This window comes from Andrena cerasifolii, chromosome 5 (genome assembly GCF_050908995.1).
Source record: "Andrena cerasifolii isolate SP2316 chromosome 5, iyAndCera1_principal, whole genome shotgun sequence".
Taxonomy (NCBI): domain Eukaryota; kingdom Metazoa; phylum Arthropoda; class Insecta; order Hymenoptera; family Andrenidae; genus Andrena; species Andrena cerasifolii.
In genome coordinates, this window is record NC_135122.1 from 2,057,704 (window position 1) to 2,072,563 (window position 14,860).

A 14,860-nucleotide genomic window follows, 5' to 3' on the forward strand; every position below is an offset into this window, starting at 1 on the left:
AATTATGAATGGAAATTTTAGAAGTAAATTATACAGGACACACAATTCTTAATGCTACTTATTTATTCAAACAAATAATTTAAATTACAATGATTAATTAACAACAGAACAATTTTTGCATATTGTAATTGTGTTTGCGTGCTCATCGCAAACTGGTTGTGAGCACTTCTGGCAATTTTTTCTAGTTTTCCTACGTTTTTTAGCGGGATCTGCGTGGCATATATGGCAACATCCTACAACTTTTTTTCTTCCACTTGCATCTAATAAAATCGACGGTTGTGCAGAACTCGTAGACGGAACATTTATTGTGCGGGATGGAAGTAATATACTATCTATTGCTAATTTGGTAGAAAAGTGTCGCATTATTTGGACATTTGAGGCTCGATTTTGAATGGTTGTAATACAAAGTTCTTCTCCTAATTGGCGTAAAAATATACGACGGTCATTTGTTCTCATATGTAACATGCTATTATTGGAGAGATATATAATGTAGGAGGAAAGAGCGGCAATACCTAGTATGTTATAAAAGAGTGCTAGCGGCCATCGAGTAGTTCGTCTTTTTGTGGTATACCTCCCTAACATTTGATCCATTGTGTCAACGCCAGATTTTGTTTGATTAAAAATTAAAATAATTTCTAATTAATGGTAAATGGGTATAATTAGTAAAATTCAATAATTTCTATTGAAATTATATAATAAAATTCAATAATTAATGGTAATGGTATAATTAGTAAAATTCAATAATTTCTGGTTTCCTTTTTGGCCCAGAAACAGCATTGCCAGTATGCATCGTTGACAATACTATAACGGCTTTTTCCTTTTTCGGCACGTACGAGCAAAGTGTAATATTTTCATGGTACCCAAATAAGGAAGAATACTCTTCGCGTGATTTGGATGGTACCATTTCTTTGGGATGTATTTTTTGTTTTTTCTTATTGTGCCTACAATCGCCAACTTCCAAGATAATAGAGCTTTCGCTAAGGGAACCGTTGTAAAAAAGTTGTCCATGGTAATGTTTCTACCCGACCCTTTATACGCAACAACCAAATCTTTTACAACCCGTTCACCCTGGTTTATTTCGCGACCTGACGTAGATTTTCCCGTGTAAAGGGTATAGCCGCATAAGGTGTTCAAAATTGCCCCAGAGCCAAATTCGAGTTGCGATGGGTCATTCGATAGCTTATCAAAAAAGAACTATTTTTGGCAATTTTCAAGTTGATATCTTGATCTGGGGGGTAGTAAAGGGCAAAAATTGAAAAACATGTTTTTTCTCAATTTCTGCTACCCTATTGCATGAAAAATTTTGAAAAAAATCAGAGATATAGCAGTTATCTAGGCACATATTATAGAATTTTTTCAGATTTTTAAATTGAAAATTCACGTTATGAAAAATGATAAACTGAAAAAAATGCGGAAAAATGCCGATTTCGTATTCACGCAATCTTGGCACCACTTTTATATTTTTACGGTAAGTACATATTACTATTACTATTATCTTGGATTTTTTTCAGATTTTTTGATTTGGTGCGCCGTAGTTAGAAAAATCAAAAACTGATTCTTGCGGCGTTTTTAACGTGTCAGAGCAACTTGTGCGTCGAACTTTTGTACATTTTTCATAAAATAAGTCTTTCGTGTGATGTTCAATGTCTTACAAGGGAAGGTCGCGATCCGGACGAGCGCTTTTTGAACGAGACGGGGCTCAAATTATGGGGGCCGATGGGCATTAAAAAAGTGCAAAGCATTAGGGGTATCTCGCTAGCCGTTTTTATAAAAAATGGCTTTAAACATATACAGGTTACTAGATATAAGAAAATAATCAAGTTCTTAACAGAAGCTGTTGTAGCTGCGAGCGTTACGCCGCAGGTTCATGTTCTAGAGGTCGTACGTTCAAGACTCGGCAATGGAAGTTTTATTTTTTTCCAACTGCATTTCTATTTCTTATTCCTTTTTTTACTCACTGTTATATAAATAATATATAAGAATTATAAAGTATAGGATGTGGACTACAATTTTTAATAACACGTATAATATAATACAAGTAACGTAACACCTAATCTAATGTAAATATCGCAATGTGTGGTACAATATAAATTACGCAAATAGTAAGATACACAATACGCAGTAAAATATAAACAGCATAGCGAGCATACCTATAAGAATGGAAATATGTATTAATGAATCGCTGTTAAATTTGAAGTTCCTGTGCATTTCCCTGTTTCGGACAATCCTTTATATGCATATTATCATAGAAACAAATAAAACAAAAGCCGCATAAACACTACGCGCATTTAATTAAACACGGGTTATTACAACTACATGTCATCTCTTTTAGATTAATGGGAAAACAAACCTGATTGACATTACAAAATACTTTCTTTTCGCTGGATAATTTTGACGCATACCATGCATATAATAGCATGTCCTTAAATATAGGCGCAGACAACTGGTTGTGAATAATGGCGTGTGTTTTGATAATATTCGCTCGATCTGTTATGTCTCTATTTTCGGAAACTAGTGTCTGGGCATTTTGTAATCTGGCAATGAAATTTTTAATTCGACGGAAAAAGTATACGTCGCAGGGTTGGCATAACGGTGTGCATTTAGGCGGTATTACTTTTAAAGTGCATGTAGGAGTATTATTTGATGTTGGGTCACGGAATTTGCTGTCATACAAGGATGGATTAGTTTGACCACCCCAAGAATCTAAAATAAGTAAAAACTTGTCTCGACCAACGTATGGTTTTATAATAGTGTCCAAAAATTGTTCATATATGTCCGATTGTAATTTCCCCGATTTTGTACACGTTACGAAAACGTTACCAAAAATTTCCATTTGCTCCCGTACACTCGCTCCCACGCGCGGACCAAAGCTACCACCCGCTTCTTGTAAACAAATGAAAACTTTTGGTAATATTTCTCCAGAAAATGTGATCGCGTACTGTGCGGTATATGAATGAGTCATCTTATTTAAACTACCCGTAGCAACCTCTGTAATTTTCTCACCCTTGTATGACAACGTGCGCTTTAACTCTATTTTATATTCACAACCAGTTTGATCCGTATTTATGACTAGCCTATCGTCGAATGAAGGTATTACATCGCGTACCTGATCCTGAAAAACTTGCGCTGCTTGAAGAGTATCCTGAAATGAGATTGTATCTTTTTTGCTCACAAAGCGCGTAACTTTACGTTGAGTAATTCTGTTTCGGAGTTTGAATTTAGTGACCCATGTATGTGAGGCTGAAAAATGAAAAGAATTTGATAAGAATTGATTAGCCGCTTGAATTGCCCATTGTTGTAAAGAACGTGTAGTGACTTGACGGTTTAAAGAACGCGCTTCTATGAATCTGTCATATGTCCAATTATTAATAAAAATATACTTATCTCTAACGCTTCCATTGTTCTCCACTACTTTCTTCCACTTGTTCAATAAGCTGGAAGATGTCAATTGTTTGGTGATCTTACTGCGCACCGTTTTCCAAGTCCAATTTGTTAAAGTTTTGAAAATTCAAACAAAATCAGCTGACGCGTCATCACTTAAACTGTAATATCTCGGTCATTTTTAAAGATAATGCCACCGTCTTGGGTTCATTTTAAAGCTGAAGGAAGGCCTTCTCAAACTATATATAGAATATTTTGTTTATTGTTAATAAACTTAACAGTAATCGATGTCAAACTTCCAAATCGCGATTTGACGTCGTTCCCACCCGCGGTCCGGCTTGAAAAAAATACCATTCGATTCGTCAAGTCTTCAAATAATAAACGCCTTTTTCAAAAATGTGGAGAGATTTTGGGAACAGTTAACAAAAAAATAAAACTTACGATAGTGCACACCGCTTGGAACTACACGGATCCCATTGTCAGTCCGCACGCACGTGTTTTCGAAACAATAGCCTAGCGTAGGAAAGTATTTATATACGATGGGTTAAAACAAATTTTTCTTTCAGTGTTTTCGGTATTCTCGAGAAAAATAGTAGGAATATCTATTGGAAATTGGTTATTAAATAAATGAGCCTTTTAGTTTTATATTTTAATTTTATTTAACGGCTAGGAAAGAATGTCTTCCTATGACGGTATACCGAACAGAAGTGAGCTCTTCTCTAACAACGGACTGTTTTATCACCGTTGCCAGATATTGAAAGAAAAAGACGCTCTACAGACGTATCATTATCTTTTACTATATTCAGGTTTCCCTGAAAGTTGAATCATTTTTGCCTTTTAATAATTATAGTAATCCAACACGCCCCCTCAAAAATGAATCAACTGTTCTCAAACAATCACTATACATAGTTATTTGTAATTATAATAGTAGAAGCACTAATACTAAATTAAAACGATACTCAATACGAAAGGAACATTTCTTTCCTTGCCGTCTCCTTGAAATTACACATGGCCCAACATTTGTTGCACGGGATTAGGGAAACCCAGGAAAACCTAATCAGACCATAATTACAACTTATTTTCTAGAATTATAATTATTTTTATCTGTGCACATCAATGTATAACTTCATTATTCCAAACCCATTCTTGTCCTGAATTCCACAAATTTTGGTGCCGATAATGGTTTTGTTAGTACATCGGCTACCTGACTTTCTGTAGGGACAAATTTTAGTTTAACATTTTTCTCTACTTGCTCTCTTGAAAAATGATATTTGATATCTATATGCTTTGATTTCTTGTGATTATTTGGATTCTTAGCTATACTTATGGAGCCGTTATTATCCTCATATATTATAATTGGTTTTGTAATATCTATATTAATACGAACTGCTAAGGATTTTAGCCACAAGGTTTCTCTTACAGCTTCAAAAAGTGCTATATACTCTGCTTCAGTAGATGTAGCTACCGATGCTTGTCTTTTTGTCGACCAACATATTGTGCATCGTTCAAATAATTGAAGCAAGTATCCTGTTGTACTTCTCCTATCATTTTCATCATGACCTCCCAAATCAGAATCAACATAACCGCTTATTAGCAGCGGCGGCTGTGCGCTGACGGTCGGCGTCCTCCGCAAACATTTTAGCACGTGGTCCTACATGTAGTCCTAGCGCGTTCATTAATTTTAATAATGGTGTATAACCATTATTGAACGTACAAACAGCCAAATATGTTGCTATTTCCACTGTTTGAGCTCCACAATGGAGATGCTTCAGAGCCAAAGTCCAAACACATGCGTTGAAGCTTTCGTTATTGTTTTGGGTATTGCCTCCAGTGCAACGTTGTTGACGGGGTCTTATGAGTAACTCACTCTCTCGTATTACGAATGCACTTATGAATCCGTTTATTACTACCAAGGGTTACTGCCCTGTACATATAATACTATAAAATCAGATATAAGAATAATCTTTGTACTCGCTTTCTATATCGCGTGACGCTTGCGTATCTCCCCCTCTCTCCATCTATCCCCGCCAGGGCTGCGCGTATGGGCAACAGCACCCCATCAACGAGACTGTTCCATCAGTTGTAATAAATTATTCGATGATAGATCCTCGTAAACAGGTCGTATAGCTTCCAGAACCGTGTCATTGGGGGGGGGGGGGGGATGTTGAAATGAGTCCAGTTCACCCATTGCTGCAGCACGTTGCCACTTACACCAACTTTTCTGACCTTTTGGACAATATACATGATGTGGATGGGCATCCGTTGAAGACATATGATAATAGGTTGCCCACACTGCTTTCTTCATGTCTTCAGCAGAATTAGGATTTCTTCTAATAGCCATGCCATAATACTGGGTCAATCTAGTTATCATTACATTTGTCAATTTGCCTACACCCTTTCCTCCGATACCTGTATGGGCTTTCTTGGCCGCTCGTAGTCGAATCCCCATCCTTTTCTGTACATGCCCCACACATTCCTTATTGGTCACGATGACATCTTGGTACGGGTTTTTATCCACAATGGCTTTGAAAGTCTTTGTGTCTCCATCGCCGATATAATGATGTATTTGACACCGTGCAGTTTCTCAGAACGAAGAAACATTTCTACTACAGCTTCAACTGCCATTTTACCTACACTACCTATATGATTAGCTGTTCACTCTTCAGCGTGGGACTCTTTCCATTCATCATATTGGGGTGTATCTTCCATTTTTTTCCAGTTGGCACAAGATTGAAAGGCAGATTTTACAACAACGTCCACAACTTTATTACAGTATTTTCCCACTAAGGATGCCACTCCAAATAATGAAGAAAACCCTCGCTTCTTCCACGATCCATCTCCCGACACACTCAAGTGCAATGGCTCGTTTCCTTCTTCCGTGTTCTAATTTCTTCTTTACATGCTTCGTCTCGTACTAGTTCGAACACACTTTTTGCACCGTAATGTAAAGTTTGAAGCACAGCATAATACGCGGTGTTCGAAAGACCGTGACAAATGTCCATCATGGAACAAAATAAATTCAATCTTTGTAAGCCTACTCCTAATAATCGCATCACAAACACAATACGACGATTTATTTCGTACGCTTTACTTACGAGAGGACTGGACTCAATGTTCTTTGTACCACAATTACACGCAATGTTTAATCTGAACCCTAATCCACCATCATGACTGCGTAAAAATTTTATATCCCTTTTGCAAGTTTTACATTGCAAATGCTGGGAAATGAATGTAAAAACGGATATAACATTTATGATCACGTAGCCATGGGAAGGATCAACAAGTATGTCATCATACATTAATTCCTTCAACTTCTCAGTCGACGTACTTGCGAACGATATATGCTGTTCGATAGTATACTGATTACCGTGAAATTTCCTTTTCCGTGATTTAGCTGCACGTTCAAAGACACTACGATTACCTTTTTTCGAGCACTTAGACATTGTAGCACAAGACTGCTCCTTTCGCCAAGAGAGCATAAGGAAAACTGATTGGACTAAGTGATTTTGAAAAAACACAACTAAATGAGACATTTTACCTGACCCCTAATAACCGAGTTTCCATTGTCGCCTTCGGCAATCATAAAAATTTACCTATTATAAACCGTCGAAAATCGACGACACCCTAAGCGCCGAGTGGCCGCGTTTTACCCATGGATTTGCCGCTACTCAAATGTCTATAGCTTCGGGAATTTTACGAATTTCAATAAATCCTTTTAAACACGTATTTCTAAAAGGTTGAACATTGGAAAAATCAAATAAAAAAATCGATTTTAAGGGGAGGTTCCAGTCTAAAAATCGATTTTTTTATTTGATTTTTCGAGTGTTCAACCTTTTAGGAATACGTGTTTAAAAGGATTTGTTGAAATTCGTAAAATTCCCGAAGTTATAGGCATATGAGTAGTGGCAAATGTATGGGCGCAAAAACCGGCCACTTGGCGCTCACGTAAAACTTTAAGGGGGATCCTGGTGTAGATTACCGAAAATAAAGGAATTTTTGGGAATTTATTTTAAAGAAAATATTTATTAAATCGCATTCAGAGCTATGCGGTTTTATTAGTTGTTGATTAAACTATGTAAAAATATTTTTTTTTTAGTTGTAAAAAAAGTGTAAAGCAGAAGTAGAACGGTATATGTACAGTGTCTCGGCGTCGAACGTCTGAATTGGCGGATGCTCTTGTTCCTTTTGTACTCATCTGAAATAAAAATACAGAAATATTCCTTACTCTTTATGAATACAGTTTGTCGATGGACCTTGAAAAGTGAAAAAAAAGTTGAAAATTGACAAAATGGCGGCACTTTGAAAATAAAACGCGATTTTTCGCTGGAAAATTCATTTTCGTTCAAGCAATAAAAATGCTTTAAATTAATTAATTTATTTATGTTATAGGTCAACGGCGGGAATTTTGAATAGATTTTATCACGAGATTTACTATATCAAATACATAATAGATTCATTCGTTAGCGGTATCGAATAATTCATTCGTTAAACATGTGTATATTCGATTATGTATAATGGAAACTAGTGCAACCCTACTAGATTTACACAGTTATTGGGCGAATATTGTAAGAAATTGTGATTTTCACCACTTTTAATAGTTTGTATTTCATAGTAACGTTAACCAATTTTAATGAGATTGTCAACATGCATACAACTTACTGATATTAACGAAAGACAGTATTTTGATTTTCATTAAAGGATTAGATGAAAAAGTGGAGGTGTTTTTTATTATTTATTTCGCGATACAAATAATTGTAATTTTCTCAAATAGCTTTTTATGCATTATCTTCTCCAGTAATTCTAAAAGTTTCATTTTAAAAATGTCATTTACTTTTCTAGAGTGCACGAATACTTTCATTTCTCTTTTACATTAATAAGAAATTGTACGTATTAAAAGTGAAGAAGACAAACCACAACTACTTTATAACGTATTATCTCAGAATTTGGCACTGTCACTTGATGATGAAAGCATCTAAAAATCTAAATATTACGGGAAGCAAGGGTGGACTAGTATTATTTCTAACGAAAATAAAAGAATAATTCTTTAATTGTTTTACAATGTTTTTATTATTGTATAGTAATATTATTGTAATAGTATTGTAAGAAGAAAGGATAAAAACGCAAATGAATAAGGCGTAAATATTTTTAATGTTGAATCAATAATTTCAAAAAATACTGCCGATACTCGTCAGCTGAAAAGAATGATTTTTCCGTCCGAATAAGCCCCTTTGTTTTCGTAAGCGCGCAACGTTCGCTTTTCAAGGGCTTGAAGTAATTTATGACTGTCGTGGCGTATTTAACACTGTCAGGCCTCGTTGTCGCTATACCATTCTTTCTAATCTGAACATGTAGTCGCTCATTGGTGTTTGCTGTAATTTTCGAATTATTTTATTGATTATATTATTTTTCAGGAGTTCATTAATATCTTGTATTAATATTATATTACTATTAAAACATAAATAATAATTTATAGGAAAAATAGTATTCTATAATTATATATATATATATATATATATATATATATATATATATATATATATATCTATTAATATTTGATATTAATATTAGTAATATCATTTTAATAATATTTTAATACGTATTATATTATTTCTTTCAGAAGTTTAGTAACGTTTTGTATTTATATTGTTGCTTATGTTAATAAATTAATTACATCCTATAAAAAGCAATATTTTATAATTATATTTATCCTGTCCTATATACCGTATAATACCGACAACATTAAAATACTTATAAATTATTAAAAATAAGAAATTTTGAAATACTATGTTTTAACAATCAAAATTGAAGAAAGTAAAGAAAGTTACATATAACTGGGAGAAATTATTATTGTGGAACGTACTTTCCTATGTGACTTTCCTTGCAACAGAGAACAGAGCTAGGTATCTAAAGTATCCTTTCCAGTCAAAGGATCCCATTAACGCAGTCCGCTACGTCACAAGTAAAATAAACAAATGCCTCGATACAAGTTCAGTACGATCGGGGTTTAGTTAGAGCGTAGATTTGAACGTGTCAGCATCAGCGTATAGAGTTCTAATTTTCTAAAAAATTAAGTAGTTCTAAACCAATTTTAAAAGCACTGTCTTTCTCAGTACTCAGTATTTAAATAATTCCAATAAACCATTGTTTGAATAGTGTAATAAAGTGTTTAATAAACTATTACTTATACAGTATTATAAACTATTTAATAAACTATAGTGATTTTCATTAATAGTGTATATATAGTGTAGTTAGTAGTGTGTATATAGTTGCTAGTGTATATAATACAATATGTATCGACAAAAGCGCTCACTAGTATGGAAATATTTTGAAAAAAAAGACACCAACTACTGCGATGTGTCTCTTATGTAAAAGAGAATATAAAAATGCAGGAAACACTAGCAATTTGCATGAACACTTGAAACGCAAACATTTTACAGTGCTTGAAGCGAATCGAGAGCGGGATCAAGAAGCAGCAGAGTCGATAGACATCGATGAACCTGTTATACCTGGAACAGTAATACAAGATATAACACCTGTGGCATCCACTTCGAATGCATATCTTAGAGCTCAAAATGCTGACTTACCAACTACAGCGCAAAGACCGCAGGTACATTTGAGGCAATTGACCTTAAGGACAATTTCAAATGATCTGCCTCAAACAAAAATTATGAAATTAAATAATCTGGTGGTAGCCATGATATGTAAAGACTTACAAACTTTAAGTATTGTTGAGGATAAAGGATTTATTGAATTCGTCAAAGAACTGGAACCTCGCTATCAATTGCCAACTCGACGAACTTTGGGACGTTCCATTTTACCGCAAGTATATGCTGACACTAAAAATAAAATTTTGCAAAACCTGCAACAAACAACGTACGTCTCCATTACAACAGATATCTGGTCAAATTTAAACACACAATCTTTTCTCACGGTTACTAGTCATTACATTCTTCAAGACAAACTATATACGAACGTATTAGCCACTAGCGTTTTAGATGAAAGACATACAATTTAATATATAACAAGTATAATACAAGATACTTTAACAGAATTTAATACAGCAGATAAAACTGTTGCAGTTGTAACTGATAATGCTGCAAATATGATAGGTGCTGTACGTAGTCTGGGTTACTTACATTTGCCATGTGCAGCACACACGTTAAACTTAGTTGTGAATGACTCAATTAGTGCTATTCCAGATATCGTTAGCACATTAAAAACTTGCCGTTCCATAGTCACCCATTTTAAAACTAGTGTTACTGCCGCAGACAAATTAAGAGCGATACAAGCCCAAATGGAATTACAGCACCTAAAATTAAATCAGGACATTCATACTCGATGGAACTCCTCTCTTATAATGTTGGAGAGATTATTTGCGTTGAGAGTTCCTTTATCTGCCGCTGTGGTATCATTACCAAAATTTCCCAGATCTTCTGAAACATTAAATGAGGAACAGTGGGAAATGATAGAAGACGTGATACCATTATTAAAACCGATAGAATATATAACCACAGATCTTAGTGCCGAAAAATATTCCACAGCCTCCAAAATTGTGCCATTAATAACTGGTATTCAAAATGCTATCGAAAATATTACACCCACGACAAGGTCTGGACATTTATTGAAAATTAATTTATTAAATAATATTGATATTAGATTTGATTACATAGAGACAAATAAAATTACACGTGCAGCAACTATACTAGACCCCCGATTCAAAACAGCAGTTTTTCAAAATAATATTAACGCACAAACAGCAAAGACAGCCATACATTCAGAAATTAAAACTTTATTAAATGTTATGAATAATGAAAATAGGGTTATAAATCCACAACAAGACGAAGAGTCACCGGATCAAAATTCAGGATTCTGGAATTTTTATTTAAATAAAGTTTCGCACTTAACCAGACAATGCTCCACGCCTTTAGAAAGTGCAGAAAATATAACAAAGCAATATTTAGAACTGCCGTATGAAAACATTAAAAGTAACCCTATAGAATTTTGGAAGACCCATAGACACACAATGCCCGAATTAAAAAAAATAAGCGAAAAATATTTATGTACACCTGCAACTTCTGTACCCTCAAAAAGAATATTTTCGAAAGCTGGCCAGATTATGTCCGAAAGGAGAAATAGATTGTCCACAAAAAATTTAAATCAATTAATTTTTTTAAATTTTAATATGGAATAACGGCGTAGGTCAAAATATCAGATATTTCTTTAAACAATTTTTTAGATGAAATTCTTTTATACTTAAATCCATAATATACCCATATTTATTCTAGGTGAAGGAAGAAATACACAAATTGTTGCGGCGTAACGCACCATGATCTAAACATAACCACACCACTGCTAACCACTAAACTGAAATTTCAATCGACTAAAAACTATCGACTACATAGTCGATAATATGTCGCAACTAAATAGTAAGTAGTCGATACTTTAAATTATTCGATGGTGCCCATCACTAGTAAGTCTTGACAACGATTTCATGAATATTTCGTTTATTTAATTATTTTGTGTACAATGCTTGGGGTGGTATTGGTCAAACACACATACAAAACATAATTCTTTAAAACACCACGCACATTTTAAAAGTGATATTTTTTTGCATTCGCAATATAATAAATTCGCTGGAAAACAAACTTGATTTAAATTCTGAAATGTAGGTTTTTCATGATCTATTAATCCTGCCGCGTACCATGCGTATCGAATCATGGGTTTGAATATTGGTGCAGTGATTTGATGGTGCAGCAGTGAATGAATTTTTACCGCGTCCTCTCTCTGTGTCAGTTCTCGCTGATTCTCCATTAAAAATGTACAATGCTGTAATTTCTTAATAAAAATTTTTACTTGTCTATAGAAATAGACATCGCAGGGCTGTACTAGCGGTGTACATTTTGGCGGTATAATAGCCAATGTCCAGTTCGTATTATTATTATCTCTAGGAAATATTTCGTCGTAGACATCGCCGGTCTGTCCCCTCCCTCCCCCCCCCCCACGAATCTATAATTAATAAAAATTTGTTGTCTTGAACATATGGTTTGACAATATTTGTCAAATATTGCGCATATAATTGCTTTGTTAGTTTCCCCGATTTACTGCACGTTACTACAGTATTTGGATATGTTTTCATAAATTGATCAACTTGTTTTTGGACTCGTGGTCCAAATGTATTATTTGTTTCTTGCAAACATATGAAAACATGTGGCAAAATATCACCAGACATGGTAACAGAATATTGTGCGGTATAGGAGTGAGTTAATTTGTTTAAAGTTTGACTTTTGACAAAAACGGATTTGCTACCTTTGACAGCCAATGTTCTATTAATGGATGATTGATATTGGCAACCGGTTTGATCAGTATTAATGATAAATTGTGATGTACAATAATTGGATAAATTTTTAATCTTATTTCTGAAACGTGTTGCTGCTTCAAGTATCTCTTCCATAGACGCAACTTCACCACTACTGACATACCTTGTAATTTTTCTTTGTCGTAATCCGTGTTTACGCTTGAACGAACTTTCCCGATGCTACTCTCACGAGAAATCGAAGTAAACTGACTAGCAAGCACAGAAATACCAACGACCAGGTATTCGGCCATTCTTTTGAGCAGATATAAGACCACCCTTACGGTCAGAAGTAACGGTTATCACACTTTACCTGCTCGACAATCGCAGGCGTCGAAAGTTACGGAATGAAATATTTTCGCAGTACAAGAATATGAAAGCACCGGTGAAAGAGGTGATTAGAATAATATGTTATGTTATAAATGCATTTTCAACCTTAAAATTTGCGTAGAGTAATATGTAACGGCACTATGTAATACGTAATATTCATAAAATATATTTCCAGGGAAAAAATTGTAAAAAAAAAAAGTTACGGGTTGCAGGGACTTGAACCCCGGACCTCCCGCATGACAATCTGACGCGCTACCGTTGTAGCCACGAAACCTTCTTGGGTATATGTGTTATGTATCTGGATTACTAGGTACGTTCAAAACTTTAAATCAAAATATCTCGAAAACGAAGGCCCACCAGCCTAAAAGCCGAAATGGTATTTTCATACTACATGAGTACTACGACCTCCATATAGTGTCGTTCCAAAAGCGATGTCCACTACCGCGTGGTCCCCTGTTAGTTGGTTCACTCGGACTCAGTGATAATCATGTTGGCGTAGGTTCGTGGCGTCCCTTTCGCACAGGCCCCCACACGATTTGACACTGTGCAAAGACTTCTTGTACCACCGTGTTGCCTCCATGTGACGGTATTAGGGACGTTACAAAGCACACGTTTAAATAAGCAGAAGTGTAAACAGACAATTTATTGGCAAATTACAATGAATATTGTGTGTATAACCTCTGATAGTTAAGGCCGCCATCTTGGCGTAGCCAGCGCGGCGGCGGAGGCGCGACAGTCCTGCCCTCCTATTGGCCGTCCGACCAGCCAACCAAGTGCGCGCGCCTGGCACATCTGAGTTCGCGCGGGATATTTGAAACGCCTAAGCCGCCTAACTCACCGTTGGACTGGGACTATTTCCTCGACGCCTAAAAGGCAAAGCAGAAAATTTCTAAGTCCCACTTCTTCTGCTCAGTACCTCCGCACTGCCTCGGCGAAAATATGTCAGTGATACTAAAAGACTTTTCAGTGAGTATGGACGAGGCCTCCTCCTAGACTCGGTCATTCTGGAATCACGTCAGCGAAATCGAGTCCGCAAACGGAAAATTTCCCAGCACAACAATTGGTTTTGGCTCTCACACACTCGTTGTTTTTGGAGGAAAGTCGGAGACTCCTTCGCAAGCAGGGATCGTGGTCAAGAACCCGCGAATTACTGTACTAAAGCTATCGCACCTCAGCAACGAGCACTGCACCTGCGTGGAAGTGTCTGGGCCAGTCGGGAACCTCTACCTGTCGAGTATGTGCTATTGAGCTATACGTCACGCAACTACGAAAGCTTCTAGCGCACCTCCCACGGTGGACGGAGATCCTTACCGAACTGAAAAAACGCCCGTACAAAGCAAGAAGAGCTTTCCAACGCGAAATGGTTTCGGCAATTAGGCTCGAATAACTGCGGACATACACCAGATCCAGAAGGGAGTATACGTTTGCGGTATACCGTGCAAAGAAGGCAGACTGGCAAGAGTTTGTCACGGAAGACGGCAACACCAACCCATGGGGAGTGTCGTACAGGCTGCGTATGAATGAACTCACGCCCGAGAGAGCCCTCGCGGTCTCTGTACGCGATCAGTCTGACCCGGTAACCTGGTCCGGTGCAGCCTTGAACCTATTGAATGCCCTGGTCCCAGATGACACCGAGGACACAGCAGACTCCCAGCGAGACCGACGGAGAGAACGGTATATCCCACCGGATTCAAATAACGCCGAAGAATTTAGTGAAATCGAGATCCGCAACGCAATCAGAAAGGCCCCCGGCCCGGACAGGATTGAAGTAGAAGTACTAAAAGCTTCATATGCAGT

General features: G+C 36.2%; 2 protein-coding genes across 2 annotated transcripts; both read right to left on the reverse strand.

The window, feature by feature from the left end:
* Positions 1-1,963: 1,963 nt before the first annotated feature.
* LOC143368768 (uncharacterized) lies at positions 1,964-5,830 on the reverse strand. The gene is made up of 3 exons (XM_076811827.1): positions 5,608-5,830; positions 4,966-5,251; positions 1,964-3,434 (listed from the first exon to the last, which is right to left on the reverse strand). The coding sequence occupies exons 1-3, from the start codon at positions 5,828-5,830 to the stop codon at positions 2,279-2,281; spliced, it is 1,665 nt and encodes a 554-aa protein (XP_076667942.1). The 3' UTR covers positions 1,964-2,278.
* A 4,272-nt stretch (positions 5,831-10,102) lies between these two features.
* LOC143368769 (uncharacterized) lies at positions 10,103-12,987 on the reverse strand. The gene is given in 4 exon segments (XM_076811828.1): positions 10,103-10,240; positions 10,717-12,348; positions 12,350-12,916; positions 12,970-12,987. Coding segments are annotated over 3 exon segments (1,044 nt in total). The 3' UTR covers positions 10,103-10,240; positions 10,717-11,889.
* Positions 12,988-14,860: the final 1,873 nt, after the last annotated feature.